Below are 15,535 nucleotides of genomic sequence, written 5' to 3'. Positions count from 1 at the left end.
TCTTCATTTACAGCTCCACAGATCATTTTTTTAAGGTGTTTTGACAACTTGTAGTTGTGATGACACTGATCCTGCCTTCCTAATGTGACAAAACTTTAATAGTTGTGGTGGCTCTATCAGTAGTATATCTGAACAGTTACTATGTTAAAATAGTTTAATATCTGATGTGATTATTTACTTGTACAGTGAGAACTTAAAAAGTGTGATTGGAGAAGTGTATACTTTTTCCTACTCTCTCAAGTCTTCCCATTCTTCTCGGCTTGATGCTTCTGTTTTGTCTCCTTTGCCTGCAGGCATTTACTCCTGTATGACTACAGCAGTTTCTGATTAACAGATAAATATCTTGTCTTTTTGCAGAACATGCTAAAATCTACAGTATTAAAAGAAGCTAAAGTGACCGCAAGCAACATAATTCAATGTCCTGCTTCCGGCTGGAAGTGGAGGGTTTTCTTTGATGAGTGAATATTTTGATTTATGATGCTGTATAAATTAATAATACCAGTGTCTATGCATTTCAACATTCTTTCATTAAAAAATAGACATTATTATGATATGAAGAAAATTTTAAAAGCAATCATATTTAAAGTATTTTACTTGATAAACAATGCTTCCTTTTTTTGTTATAGTTAGCTTTTGTCTGGCAAGGTTTCTGAAACACCAAGCATCGTCTTGCATAAAATGTATTTACATTAATAGATTTAAAACTGGAATAAAATTGTTCCTTTCAAATGGAGAAGCAAATAATTTTTTTTTTCATCAGGACCTAAATAACCCATTTTAAACAACAATTAAATTTTTATCTCAATCAGGTGCCGTCAATTTCACTTGAAAATCCTAATGATGTGTTTGAAGATGGTGAAAACCCTCCAAGCAGTCGATCATCAGAAAGTGGATTCACTGAGTTTGTACAGTACCAGGCAGATACAACTGATGACATTGACAGAGCACTGAATGAAGGTCACGGTGCGCCTGGCATTCCTATTATCGGTAGCACATCCTCAGAGACTGAAACAGGATCAACTGTGGGATCTGAGGAAACCGTTGTACAGCCTCCTTCCATAATGACACAGGGGACAGCAACTCGAAGTGGGAAAACGATCCAAAAGACTGCAATGCAGTGTTGTTTGGAGTATGTCCAACAGTTTTTAACCAGATTTATCAACCTGTATATCATTCAGAGTAATTCCTTGTCCCAGCCCTTAGGGGCAGAGCTTCCAGGAGACACCACTAGAGAGCAAGGACAGACCACAAAATGGGACAAAGAATCACGAGTTGATGCTAAGGTGAAGAAAACAAACAAGAAAAAAACACCGAAAGAATACCTTTCTGCCTTTATTGCTGCTTGTCAGCTGTACCTTGAATGTTCGAGCTTTCCTGTTTACATAGCTGAAGGAAACCGTACTTCGGAATTACATCCTGGGAAGCCTGAAGTTGGTAAGCTGCATTCTTCTTTGTTCTTTGCTTTCAAATATTTTTTTTTCTTAATTATATAATATTCGTGCTTTTTGTGTGTGTTGCTGTTTGCTATTCCTCTCAGAAATGTAAGTTTCTTTCTGTATCAACTGGTTTGCTTTTTGGAAACTAAACTATTTTCTCGTAGATTTTAAGAACATTGCTGGCATGGGATTTGACAGTAATTCATATTGGGGTGGCAAATATAAATTATGCAAACTGAAGCCTGAGAGTATAATCTAGTTTTTAAGATGTTCCTCTTTACTGTATGGATCCACAATTTTATTCTTTGTCATAATAGCCACAGCTGAACATCAAGTATGTTTTCATCTTCATTTTGACAATTTTAGATTGATGTACTCATTTATCACTTTGTGCAATACATGGAAATTATAAGCTTCTGTCCAATAAAGATCATACCAAATAAGAAATTAATTTTACTTCGGTCCTATTAAAGGAACAATTCTGGCAAACGATTCTAGGTACAGTTACATTAGAAAACAAAAATGGCAGGTTTTGTTAAGCGTGAACACATTCAGATACGGAAATGTGAATAAAATGTGGACAGTTCTGGATTACTGCAAAATGTGACATTTTAGACAGACAATCCTTTTTACAGTTTGTAAAGTCTTCAATTTACAGTTCAAATTTTGGTTCCACTTCTGACCTGTAGCTTGAGAATTGCTGCCTTAAAATGGTATTATGGTAGATAGCTTGGAGCATGCAAGAAATAGTTACAATAATTTTGGCTACTGTCATGATTATCTTCTGTGATTTTATTTTTTCTAGAAAACTTCATGGGTCCAGCTTTTTGTTCTTATCCACAACTTTCAAAATCTATTAAAGGCTACGTGGTGGTCACTGCTTGGAGATGAATAGATTTTTGGCTTTTGGAAACAAGCATGTCAGTTTAACATGACTGCTTCTTCTATTCCTGTAGTCTTTAAGATGTGTTGTGTATGTCTTCATTATACAGCCAAGAGCAGAGCATATCTTTGACTTTGTGAGATCCAGACATATCAAATATTTATGTCAATTGAAGGCAACTTGGTTACAGCTGTTTATTAATTAAGGTTATTGCAGTGCTAAAGGGGTGCTACCTTTTGTAAAAGATCTAGCACAAGATATTTGTGTTTCTACAGCATGACCCTGAAAAATGTGGTTTTGTTTTTGTTTTTTTTTCTTCCAAACACTAGCAGCCTACAAATGAGTGTTGTGGCAGAAGACTAAAAATATTTAAAACATCAGCTGTTTGTTTATTCGTTTTCTGTGGATATAGCACTTCTGATTATTGCTGCCTTGTAAACTCTAAAGGAGAAAACCTACAGAGCTTGAGTAGTATGTGCCTTCTATGAAGGCAGTGATTCTAGTGAATCCTTCTCACTTTGTTAAATGTCATGGATTTGCATTGCTCGTTCATCATCTGAACCTTCCCATTTGTGATGTTGCGTTTGCAGTCTATTAAACAGTGTGACTTTGAGGAATAAGCATAAAGTGTAGGCAGTTGAGATCAACAGGAAGGATTTTGTTGCAGATGAAACATCTGTTGTACAGAATGGCAGGGTGGATGGAAATAGTGATGGGAATGGTGCTGCGTAGCTGTCCTGGGAGTCCTGCTTCCCGTAACAGAGAATGCTGATGAAACAAAGAATGGAGAATGGGAGAATTATAGTTACCATAATTCACACACGAGACTTTTTTTCATGTATTGATACATTTTTTTACTGCAGAAAAGGCTGGTTTTATTGAAGGGTTCTTAAATACAGAATATGTTTGTGGTGGGTTGCATTAGTGATGTGATCCAATTGCCTTTAATCAGTGGTGAGAGTCATCATTCTGTTTATTTGAAGGACCCAAATTATTCTGATATTGATAGAACATAATTGTGCTTAAATTTTGCTGTATGCTTGAACTGTCAGATAAATGCATGCTATTTTTAATCGAAGAAATTAAAAAGGGGACTGAGTCAAGCTCAGAATAATGTTTCTGTAAACTGTAGAACATGTGCAATTGTTAGGTATACTTAGGCTCCAATTTACATTGCAAAATTAACTATTTTGGCTATAAATTAGAACTTGCATCATCCTCTTAATTCTAAGTAGATGCTGTATTTGTGCCTATTAAATAATACTACTTCACTGGTGTCTGATTCTAGAAGCATTTGCCTATTTTAGGAACACCATCGATAGGGAGGATATTTTTGAAGATTTAAGAAAAACTACTTCGATACCTCTAAAATAAGAGAGTACATTATTTACTTGGAGAGTTGACTGTGAATTTCAGAGAAAGAGACTTGCATTATCAGGCCAGTGTATGGTATTGAGGGGATGGTAAGAAGAGGAAAACAACCACCTACAGTGAAAGCAGAGTATGATCTAACAGGATCAAGTTTCTGTCACCCAAAACATCAATTTTCACGGATACTTTTACTTTTAAAGTGTTGCTAGGAAAAATCTCTATATCATTTAGTCAGTTTAAATTTAGTTTATATATGTACATGATTCTGTAAGTATGTATATTATGATGTATTTTATATGATAATATTACATGTTATGTATATTATATATTTTAAAAACCACTACAGATTTATTCCAGACTACAAACTACAGTGTTAAGGTATGATTGCTGGTCAAGAATTTCATGAAGGAGGACAGTGAATGAAAGGATGTGCAAACTACCAGAAGTCCAGTTTTGTCTAAAACATGAAATCATTTGGATGCATTTCCATAAAATTTATTTTACTTTTCCGTGTTCAAATTTTCCTGTTTATTTTTGGTTAGTAAACATTTGTAGCGATACAGTATTGCATTTTTAATTAGATTATTTTAATGATAGATACATATCAATTTGTATCTTTGTCCTGCATACATTTTCCTAAAGCCATATAATGGGCAGGTTGAAATATGAAAGATAAAGGACAATTATGAATATGGTCATGGGATATAAGAGGAAAAACACATAATACTTCAAGTCACTAAATTAATGTATCATCTGTGATTTTTTTTTTTTTTTTTTATTTCAGACTGTGAACAAGTACAGCCTCCACTGTGGCTACAGACTTTAATGAGTGCTTGCAAGCAAGCAAGCGATTTCAGTGTTCAGGGTGTTACAATTTCCCTTGTGATGGACCTGGTTGGATTGACTCAATCTGTTGCTCTCGTCACTGGAGAAAATCTGAACAGTGTGGAAACGGCTCAGCCTCTTAGCCCTAACCAGGGAAGAGTGGCTGTGGTCATCAGACCTCCTCTTACTCAAGGCAATCTGAGATACATGGCTGAAAAGACAGATTTCTTCAAGGTACAAAGCAGTATCTCATTGCTGTTTTCTTTAGACTTCTTTTCCTGGCTGGTGAAGATTGCCAGTCTGGGCCACTTTACTATCCTTGGTATGGTAAATCAAATTTTCTTGCTGAGTATTTTGATAAGTTGTAACCTGTGCTAGACTGTAAATGAAAACAGATATTAAGATTTTCCGCTGTGATTGCTTTACTGACTGCTTGGGTGAAAAACTTTGTTTGAATGAATATTTTAAAAATATAAATAAAACCTGATTGAATAGCATCATTAATTAGCAAAGGTGTGAAACAGAGGTGTGCGTATTGTAGGACTCTGGTAAACCATAACCTCTGCCTTTGTGTGATTTATGTAAGAAATCATTTACAAAAGAGAATCAGCAGCAGGGTATATTACGTAGTTAATTACATTTTAATGAAAACTTGTTTCTGGAGATGCCTGAGAGTTCTGAATCGTAACAGGAATTTTTATATAGTAAGTTATTGCAATATTTCAAACAGTTGCTTATGTTCATACGAACAAAACAGAACAGTTTTATAGATTGCCTGTTGGTCATTTGGTGACATGAGATGTAATGTCTCCCATCATTGCAGAGAGTTCAAGATAGTCTAGACCAAAACAAGGCATGATACTTATTCACCTGTGTCTCTTGCAACTTTTATTTTCATCTACAAAGCATATAGCTTTAACTCTTTGGGACCAGTTGGGTGATGGAACTCCTCAGCATCACCAGAAGAGTGTGGAGCTGTTCTACCAGCTGCACAACCTCGTTCCATCTTCTAGCATTTGTGAAGATGTTATTAGTCAGCAGCTGACTCACAGAGACAAGGCAAGTTGTTTATAGATATTTACTAAAAGATGAGTTAAGTATATAACTATAGAAATATATTTAGGAAAAGGACTTGGTGCCATAGGGAAGGGAGTAAATAACTTCAGTATTGAAAAAAATGTTGCCTTGCATTGTTTCAAACATTAAAAATACCCTTATCTTTTACTTGCATGAAAAACATTAGATTTGCCTTTCCTCTGACACTGCCACCCTCTTTCCTATATTCCCACTCATAAGAAACCATAACCTTATGTCTGTAGGCACTGAGCCCTGTTTTCGTGAATGTCCAGGTGTTTCACAAACCTTTGAAAAGTGTTTGTAATGTTAATAACTGAATATAGATTTTCTAGATTCCGTTCCAGTTGTCCTAACCACTTTTTTTACCTGTACAGCTCCATCAAATTTAAGCACACTTTTGCTGTGTCCAGCTGTAATTCAGTCCTCTGGTGTGCTCCCTCCTATTTCATCTAACGCTCACATCTTGTCTAATAATTTGTTCTAATACAGCATCTAGACTTTCTGCTTCCTGTCCTCCACAGAACTTGGAGAAGCAACAACAGCCAGATTATTGTCATTGCCACGTCTCTGTTGCTTTTCTTGATAGTGGGGTTGGATTGCTTCTTTGAGTTGTGTGTGGTCCCTTTTATCTTTCTGACCTTTTGCTTTCTCTTTTGTCTCTCTCTTAGCTGAGGTATTTACTGCCTTTCTCTTTATGTCACCATTTTTACATTTTTTTTTACATTTTACATTTTTACAGTTTGAGATGTGTTTTCAATTCCTTTCCGTCTTTGTGAGACACATCCTTATAAGTCTGCTGCATTTGATTTCATTAATTTGCTGCTTCAGCCTTAATTCCCTTTCTCTTTTAAGTGGCAGTGAATTGGGTTGGGTTTGGGTTTTTTTTCTTTCTGAGCATTTTTGTATATTATCTGATTCTGGCTTTTTGTAAGAATGAATGTAAATACAGCGGCTTTAATTAATAAGATTTTATTTTATTTCCAGGTCCCAAGGGCTGGGCTATATATTTCTGAGCTCCATCTTCTGACAGTTGTCTCAGTTAATTATTTCCAGCTAAAGTGTTTCTGTGAGGTTGGGAAGTGGAGGAATTTCAGTAACTAAATACTTTTGATGGGGAAGAGTCATACAGAAGCCTCTTCAATCTCATGCAGCTCCTCTCTTCTCTAGTTATTTCTCCTAAAAAGATTTGAATTCTGACTATTTCTGCCATGTTTGCCAGTTCTAGAGGGCAATTAATAAACTGGTTTAACAGTAATTGGCAGTTTTCTGTGCATTTGTGCCTTTGTGGGAAATGTGCTTGCCTGCTCTGTGCTGACTGACATGGCAGCTGGGTTGTGAGTTGTCTGTGCATTTCTTTGCAATATGCCACTGAGGCTACTCTTTTCTTAAAGGTCTTTACTTTTCATCTCTGTCTCATGTTAAAAGCTACAGACTATAATTTGAGCAGAACCTCTTGAGTGATCTGAGAGCTGCTTCTTTGCCTCTGATAACACTGTTTCGTTTCTTGTTATTACTTTGTCCCTTGTCCTGCCTCATGTTCTGCTACCACAGGTTAGAATGTTTGCTCATGGCCCCACTTGGTGGATTTCTCCCATTCTTTATTGCTGTTCAAATGCCGCCTCTCTCTGGCTGTTTTTTATAAGTTATATTGGCTGCCCCGTTGATTACTTCTGTTTTGCTATCAGTTTAGCTAATGAAAGCAGAATAGTATTTTCAGAATCTTTTGCAGCTGGCAGAGATTCAGATTGTTGACAAATGGTGGGGTTTTAAGTCTGTCATGAGCCTCTGCAGTTTCATGCTAGACAAAGGGAGCTTTTCAGCAACAGACTTATGTAGGAGACTGTATCTCTTATGAAAAGTTATGCTCAGATTCCTGATATATAAAGCACATGCTTAGGTTTTACTGTTGTTAGTAGGAGTTCTTGTTATGACAGGTACGCTTTTTTTTTTTTTTTTCCTCCCCTCCCCTGGGAATTTGTTTGAGAGGCTGTTAGTGTTGACATTTCACTTAAGACCTTTGTAGTGGTTCAAATTACAGATATATGAACTGTTCTCGCAGCCTGAACAGAATGAGTGATAGCTTAGGTGCTCTGGCAACTCACGGTTGTGTGACTTGAGAGGCAGTTACCTTTTTTCCTTTCTACCAGAGAGTAACCGGGTCAAAAAAACCCAAATGTGAGCCAGTCTGTCAATCACTGCAGTTCACAGCTTGGCATACTGAGAAAACTGCCAATGATTTACAGTTTTCAGTTATTAGGCTGGTCTGTGAACTACAGTGACTGTGGATGTGGCACTCACTCATTTCTGCCAAGCTTACTGTGAAAACAGGATTTCTTGCATCTTCTCAGCATGGATTGCACGGACTTACACAGTCGTCTGTATGTGTTTGAGAGTTGGTATTTTCACTCAGTATTCGGCAGATATTAGTGAATTGTTTTGTCTAATTGTAGATATTTTGCAGCAGTGTTGTGTTTTGTTTTTTTTTTTTTTTTCCTGTGAGAAGCATATTTTTTCCTAAATACATGTGATGCTTGCTTTACTTTCCAAAATGCCATTTCTCTTGGGGTTTTTGGCGGGGGGGGGTGGGGGTGGAGGTGGGTGGGTTTGGCTTCTGGCTTTTTTTTTGTTTGTTTGTTTACATCTAGTGTGATCTGTCTTGTCGTTTCTGTAATTTTCAAATTCTGCAGCTTTTATTTGAAGTTTTCATTGTTGTGGCAGGTATTGGTCATATTAGGTGTTGCAAAGTTTATTAAGCTGTATGTTGTTAATTAAATCTGGAAGTATACCAGATTGTCACAGTGGTCTTAAGTTTTTAGTTCAGTCTCATTTTGATTAGAGGTAAATATACCTACTATTCATTCCCTATAATTTTATTTTAAGAAAAAAACAAGTGAAAGTCTTTGTCTCGTCTCGGCGTATCATCTAGTAGTTTAGTTTAAGCCCTGATTGTATTTGACAGAAATTTTGATGTTTTATTCAATATAACTGTCCTGATTGCTGTGCTTTGTTTGTTCACCCCTACAACTGCTTAGTAGCTTCCTTTTTTCTTAGGTAAAGCTGGGTTTAGTACATGTGCCCATGTACGTGTGTCATAGCATGGCATTTACTGTTGTTTACAGCCTTGCTGGAATAACTTTGCCTTGATCAGCCACAGTAAAAAGATTAAGGCATAAAAATTGTTACTTTAATACCATTTTCACCATTAAATAGTCTGCATGTTATTACTAGTCATTAGAAGTCCCTTGGGCAGTAAGCATGTCCTATTTGTCCAAATAAAACAAATAAATCTCTTAAGTTCCAGAGGTAAATTTGGCATTAGTGATGAACTCTTAACTACATTGTATCTAGTTAGAAAATTTTTAGGTCTGTTTCTAGCCACCTTATTTTCCTTCCCTTGTTTCCATGGGTACTGTGTTTAACCCCATCGTTCCAGCCACTATCTTTAAAAACTTTTTCTTCTTTCTCTGCCTCTGTATGCTCGAGCTTTCATATTGAAAAGCTTGCATGTTTCTTTCTGCAGTCTTTTCATGATCTCTTCTAGTGCCTTGATAAATGTAGATAAACTCCCTGAAAACAGAGCTGTGCAACTTGTGGGAGTAAAATAAGTATTGTTCAAGCTATCGCATTAAGTATTTGGAACTTTTTCAAGCTAACTTTTGAAACTTAAGATGGCCAAGATCAAGAAGGGGGGGCAATCCTTTCATGCTACTAAATTGTTCACAGAGACCTATTTTTGCCTGTTACTGGTTGTAATGTTGGAATATAGGAATGCATAGTCAAAAAAGTTAATTTTAACAGTTTTGTTATATCTTTTAAGCTGCTGTATACCTCTTTTTTTTTTTTTTTTTTTTTTTTTCCTTCCTTCCTCCCTCATTCCCCTTCTTATCAGAGGTTGTCATATTCTGATAGATCTAATTTATAATTTGGTCCACAGAAAGTAAGAATGGAAGCTCATGCAAAGTTTGCAGTGCTATGGCATCTCACCCGTGACCTTCATATTAATAAGTCTTCTTCTTTTGGCCGTACTTTTGACAGGTTGGTGATTGCAAGTATGATTCAGTTGAAATAATTTTGCTTCAGAACCTTTACCTACATTATAGTGGAAGCATAGAGTGTTTAGAAATTGGAGAACTACAGTGTAACTGCGAGAGCAAGGAAGGAGAACAAGAAATGACAAAATTATTTTCATGATTATGTAAGCTGTAAATTTTTATGGTAGCTGTAAAGAGTAGGGCAGGAATAGTCACGTGATTCATTGACTGTCACTGTGGTTAAAATATTTGAGTATACTGAACATAGTATCTGAGCTCTTACTTTGATTTGGTAAAAACAAATGTAGGAGAGAGAACATAACCCAGAATTGAATTATATGAAAATGGAAAGTAACAGTAAAGCTAAGAAAACTTAAGAACAAAATTGCAAGTAAGCACTATAATATGAAAGTTCTTTTGTTTAGTCTGTGTGTTGTGTGTCATTTATGGCAAGCAGCAGAGGATTTCTGTTTTGTGTTCTGGTATCAAACTGCCACCTTAGAAAAAACTGAATGATCCAGACTCTGAACTAGTCTAGTCTTCCTCAGCTAGTACAAATGTGGAAAAGAGCTTATTTAAATTTTCTAATACATACTTTGCTGTAGAAATCAGAGTAAAATGCTTGTTATTTCTTTGGCTTGATACTGTCAGTCATTGCAGAAGTGGCGATAAATTCTGTACATACAGCTAAGATCTTACAAATGTGTACTACTGGAGGATGTTAAACAGTCAGTAAAATTCAGAGTCCAATATATATAATGCTTTTCCCCAAGTCTGGAAAGGATTCTAAGGGCTAAAACTATTAAAAGAAGAAAATTATAGGAGGAAGTGCTGAATTGTCAAGTATATTTCTCCTCTCCATCCATGATGAAAAAATCTTTGAATAAGTTATCTTCTCTTTCCCATACATCTGTGTGAATTGGCTTTTAAAGTTTTTTATGTTTTTGTACTGCACTAGCACTTAGGCAACAAAAGTTTGTTATGCTAGTAGCTGTACAAATACCTGAACTGACTATACAACTGCTACTATTAGTGTAGCTGTCTTAACTGACTTTATGACTAGCTCTTCCTGGCCATTTCTTCTTCAAGCTAGACTGAAATATAAAACTTCAGGTTGCAAAGTTTGGATTCCAAAGAAAATACTGTTTATATGGAGAAGACACTGGAGTATGTATTGACATGTTGAAATTCATCATATATCAGATTAAAATGAGATTATTCTGTTCTTAGTGTAGAATTTGTGCTAGGTTTATTCTTCTTTTTGTTCTAGATCTTTGTTTATCATGCTGGACAGCCTTAATAGCTTGGATGGTTCTACATGGTCAGTGGGGCAAGCCTGGTTAAATCAAGTGCTTCAGAGACATGATATTGCAAGGGTTCTTGAGCCTTTGCTCCTACTGCTTCTCCATCCAAAAACTCAACGAGTTTCTGTTCAGCGGGTACAGGCTGAATGTTACTGGACTAAGTCTCCCTATCACCCTGAAGAAGAAAATGAAAAGCACTTTATGCAGAAGTTTAGTTGTGCTGATGGTATGTACTCAAAAAGACTTGTAGGAAGTTCCTTACTCAATTTATTTGTTATTTGCAGGCAGTATTAAAAGCAGAGTACAAATTTTTGTGGGTGACTCTCAAAACAAAGTGCTGGAATAGCTACTGCTTTGTGCACGCTTTTTCTAATTCAAGTTTTGGCATCCCAAGTATAATTGAGGGTTTGTTGTTCTTAGTAAGACACAGGAAAATTTACTGAAATTCAGTAGAAATTAAGAATATGACTTGAAGCTTAACCAAGAAATGAAATGCTTTTATGAATTAGGACCACTGATATGTGGGGCTGGCTGCAAACATACTGATAAGGTTTGAAGGTGTTTGCATGTATTGTGTAATTTTAGTAATATACTAATAATTCTTTTTTATGAAAACACAAGCAGATGAGAGCACTTAAATTTTCATGGGAGAATTTTGCAGTTTCACTAAGGTCTACTGCTAAAGGAATTTTGCTTTGGTCATGTGAATGTGTGTCATTTGCATATTAACATTATTTTTTTTTACTCCTGTGAAGTGGAAAGACACTACTTACCATGCCTTTATAATCTGAAGTCTTGATAAATGTTTATATTCTAAATTCTTACTCTGAAGAACAAAATACTATGTGTTTAATTTTTTTTGTGTGTTTTTCTTTAAGCGTTTTCCCATGAGCCTGTAAGCCAAGGACAACTTATTATACCTAAAGAAGGCAATGAAAAACAACTTGCTATGGATGAAATGGAGAACTTCAGCCTGACTGTCAACCCTCTGAGTGACAGGCTTTCGTTGTTAAGTACCAGCAGTGAGACCATACCAATGGTTGTGTCTGATTTTGACCTTCCTGACCACCAAGCTGAAATACTGCAGAGTTCTGACTCTGGCTGTTCTCAGTCATCTACTGGAGACAACATCAGTTATGAAGTGGAAACAGAAAGCCTGAGTGCTCAAGATAGCTCTCAGACTCTGAGAGAAGACTCGCCTGATGAAATTGTGCAACAGGTGGTTACAGATCTTATATGCAAAGTTGTAAGTGGGCTTGGTGAAGAGGCTGAACCTGTTAAACATAGTCTACGCTCTGAAGATACTTCATGTAAATTCAGTCCTCTGGATAACTCTGTGGAGGTGACAAAAAATGAAGATCAAAATATTCAAAGTAGTCAGAGTAGTTTGCTTAGTAATGACAGCTCCCAATTGCTCTCAGCCTCAACTGAGACTGGACTTGAGAGCTTAGAAGATGAAATTTCAAGAAATAACTCTTCACCCTGTATTGCAGAAAGCCAGCAATCCCTCTCTGATCTCACTCTTGCTTCCACTGAATCAAAGTCCAGAAAGCGAAGCCACAGTAGTATTCAGTTCAGCTTTAAAGGAAAGCTACCAGAAAAAATGTCAGAAAAAGAAACAATTGTTAAAGAGGCTGGTAAGCAACCAGGTGCAAAACCTAAGGTGAAAATAGCTAAACGGAAAGATGAAGAGAAGAAGAAAGCACAAACAGAAAAGCTTAAACAAACAAATGTCTTCTTTAGTGATGGTCTTGATTTAGAAAACTGGTACAGTTGTGGGGAAGGAGAAATTTCAGAAATAGAAAGTGATGTGGGGTCCCCAGGCATGAGAAAATCTCCCAGCTTTAATATCCACCCACTGTATCAACATGTGCTGCTTTATCTCCAGCTGTATGACTCTTCAAGGACATTGTATGCTTTTTCTGCAATTAAAGCAATTCTCAAAACAAACCCTTCAGCTTTTGTAAGTGCTATCTCCACTACCAGTGTCAACAATGCATACACTCCTCAGCTTTCGTTGCTCCAGAACCTTCTAGCCAGGCATCGAATATCAGTTATGGGCAAGGATTTCTATAGTCACATCCCAGTTGATTCCAACCATAACTTTCGGAGCTCTATGTACATAGAAATTCTTATCTCCTTGTGTTTATACTATATGCGGAGCCACTATCCGACTCATGTTAAAGTAACTTCGCAAGATCTTATAGGAAACCGTAATATGCAAATGATGAGTATAGAAATTCTGACCCTTCTCTTTGCTGAGTTGGCAAAAGTGATAGAAAGCTCTGCAAAGGGCTTTCCTAGTTTTATTTCGGACATGTTGTCCAAATGCAAGGTTCAGAAAGTGATCCTACATTGTCTGCTATCTTCTATCTTCAGTGCACAGAAATGGCACAGTGAAAAGATCGCTGGGAAAAACGTAGTGGCTGTAGAAGAAGGCTTCTCTGAAGACAGCCTTATAAATTTTTCTGAAGATGAATTTGACAGTGGTAGTACTCTGCAATCGCAGCTTTTAAAAGTACTTCAACGGCTAATTGTGTTGGAACACAGAGTAATGACTGTGCCTGAGGAAAATGAAACAGGCTTTGACTTTGTCATAACGGACTTGGAGCACATTGGCCCCCAGCAGCCAATGACTTCTCTTCAGTATTTACATTCCCAGCCCATAACCTGCCAAGGCATGTTTCTCTGCGCAGTGATACGAGCTTTACACCAGCACTGTGCCTGTAAAATGCATCCTCAGTGGATCGGCCTTATCACTTCTACGTTGCCTTACATGGGAAAAGTTCTTCAAAGGGTGGTTGTTTCAGTGACTCTTCAGCTCTGCAGGAACCTGGATAATTTAATTCAGCAGTATAAGTATGAAACAGGATTATCTGATAATAGGTATGTGTATGTAGAGGTGTATAATCTTTTTAAGCAGATTTGATTGTGTTGAATTGCTTTACAAACAGATTAACCCATTAAAAAACAAAATATAAATTCTTATTTTAGGCCTCTCTGGATGGCATCAGTGACTCCCCCAGATATGGTTCTCACTTTATTAGAAGGGATCACAACAATAATTCATTACTGTCTCCTGGATCCATCTACACAGTATCATCAGGTAAAATTATCTTGGTGTCTGAGAGGTTCCTATGCAATATGTGTCTAATTAAGGACAGTGGTTATATTAGCAGATACGAAGATCCGAGTGGGAAAAATACCAAATATATTCTTTTAACTATGTTTTTTTATTGATTATATACACATCTCAAACAGAAACCCAATTTTCTACTAATTATACTTTTGAGAGAATAGTCTTAGACTTTTTTGTTTCTCTTGTTTTGTTTTTTGGGTTTTAGGGGTGTTTTTTGTTATCCTGAAATAAGTAGGAATTCCTTAACATTCAGACCTCTAAAATGCCACTTCTTAGAGCTGACTTTGTTTTGTGGAACTTCCCATACTGATGCCTATCCTATTACTTTCTGGCTGGACTGTGTTCATCTTGCAATATATCAGAACTTTCTACTCCTTCTGTATATTCATAATTTTTCTTTTTATTCAAGCAGTATTTTTAGATCTGATATTCTAAGCACAGTCTCTGTTAAGAATTTGCCCCAGATTCTGCAAGAAAATCTTTGTGCTGTTCTCTCTCTGCAATCTTGGTTTTGCTTTTTTTTTTTCTTCTTATGCCCCCTAGCCTTCCATTAATTTAAAAGTAACTGTTTATTGTCTGTGCAAGTAAATAATTTTACCTAGAGTTTTAGTTATATTTAAACTTTTGAAATAATTGTTTTGTGAAGATATAGGCAGATAATACAAAATCGATTGCTGTGGACGTGAGGCCTCGTGTTCAGAATATGTTTGATATTGTGCAACTGAGTCAAAAGATTCTGTAACTATTACTTTTATTAGACTCAAAACCTGTATGTACTATAAGAATTATTGAAAAACTATTTTGAAGAGTTAAGGTTGAAAGCTTCCATGTCTGTTAAGTCTTAATTTACACTGGTTTATTTATGCTATTTATGTAGATATTTAATGTTCCTCATCCTCTCTCCCCTTCAAATCCACTAGCTTTTGGTTAATGTAGATCAGAAGCACCTGATTGAAGCACGCAATGGGATCCTCTCAATCTTGCATATGATCATGTCTTCTGTGACTTTGCTGTGGAGCATCCTTCACCTTGCAGATTCTTCAGAGAAAACTACTGCTGCTGCTGCATCCATTACCACTATTAATCTTGGGTCAACAAAGGTCAGAATATCAGGGATAATATCGAAGTTGTTCATTAATACTTTTATCAAACTAAATCCAATTCCATTCCCTTAAATGTAAATCAAGTTTTAATGCCTCTGGTCTCATCTACTCGCCTACCTCACAAACAAGGCTTTTATAAATGGGTGTTGAATCTGCTTTTAAATTTGAGTATATCAATTCAAGACAAAAATGTCTCAACTCTTTACTTTCTACAAAGAAAATTAAATCTATCCTGAAAAAATTTAACCCACCTTTTTATGCCTCAAAAGATATAAAATATATATATATATTGATGGAAAATCTTAACAAAAGAGAACTTTTCTTTTAAAGCATCTAGTACTTATGAACTAGGTCCTTTATTCATGC

The 15,535-nt window shown here is 36.2% G+C and overlaps 1 protein-coding gene across 10 annotated transcripts in view; it reads left to right on the top strand.

Annotated features, from left to right (window-relative positions):
* Positions 1-15,535, top strand: part of DOP1A (DOP1 leucine zipper like protein A) — a 68,184-nt gene that overhangs the window by 33,738 nt on the left and 18,911 nt on the right. For 9 of the 10 annotated variants that reach the window (XR_013928481.1, XM_080389444.1, XM_080389442.1 and 6 more), the window contains 8 exons: positions 810-1,434; positions 4,475-4,749; positions 5,422-5,574; positions 9,527-9,627; positions 10,894-11,153; positions 11,806-13,813; positions 13,922-14,033; positions 14,987-15,166. Coding sequence is in view for 9 of the 10 variants with exons in the window: in XM_080389444.1 (XP_080245570.1) it covers positions 810-1,434; positions 4,475-4,749; positions 5,422-5,574; positions 9,527-9,627; positions 10,894-11,153; positions 11,806-13,813; positions 13,922-14,033; positions 14,987-15,166 (3,714 nt within the window). In the remaining variant the exon portion in view is untranslated. Of the gene's footprint in view, positions 1-809; positions 1,435-4,474; positions 4,750-5,421; positions 5,579-9,526; positions 9,628-10,893; positions 11,154-11,805; positions 13,814-13,921; positions 14,034-14,986; positions 15,167-15,535 lie in introns of all 10 variants that reach the window. The other variant, XM_080389441.1, reaches the window with a different exon arrangement.

This window comes from Falco punctatus, assembly GCF_963210335.1.
Source record: "Falco punctatus genome assembly, chromosome: 5".
Classification (NCBI taxonomy): Eukaryota; Metazoa; Chordata; class Aves; order Falconiformes; family Falconidae; genus Falco; species Falco punctatus.
Note: the sequence above shows the minus strand (reverse complement) of the source record. Positions and strands in the feature narration are given on the sequence as shown.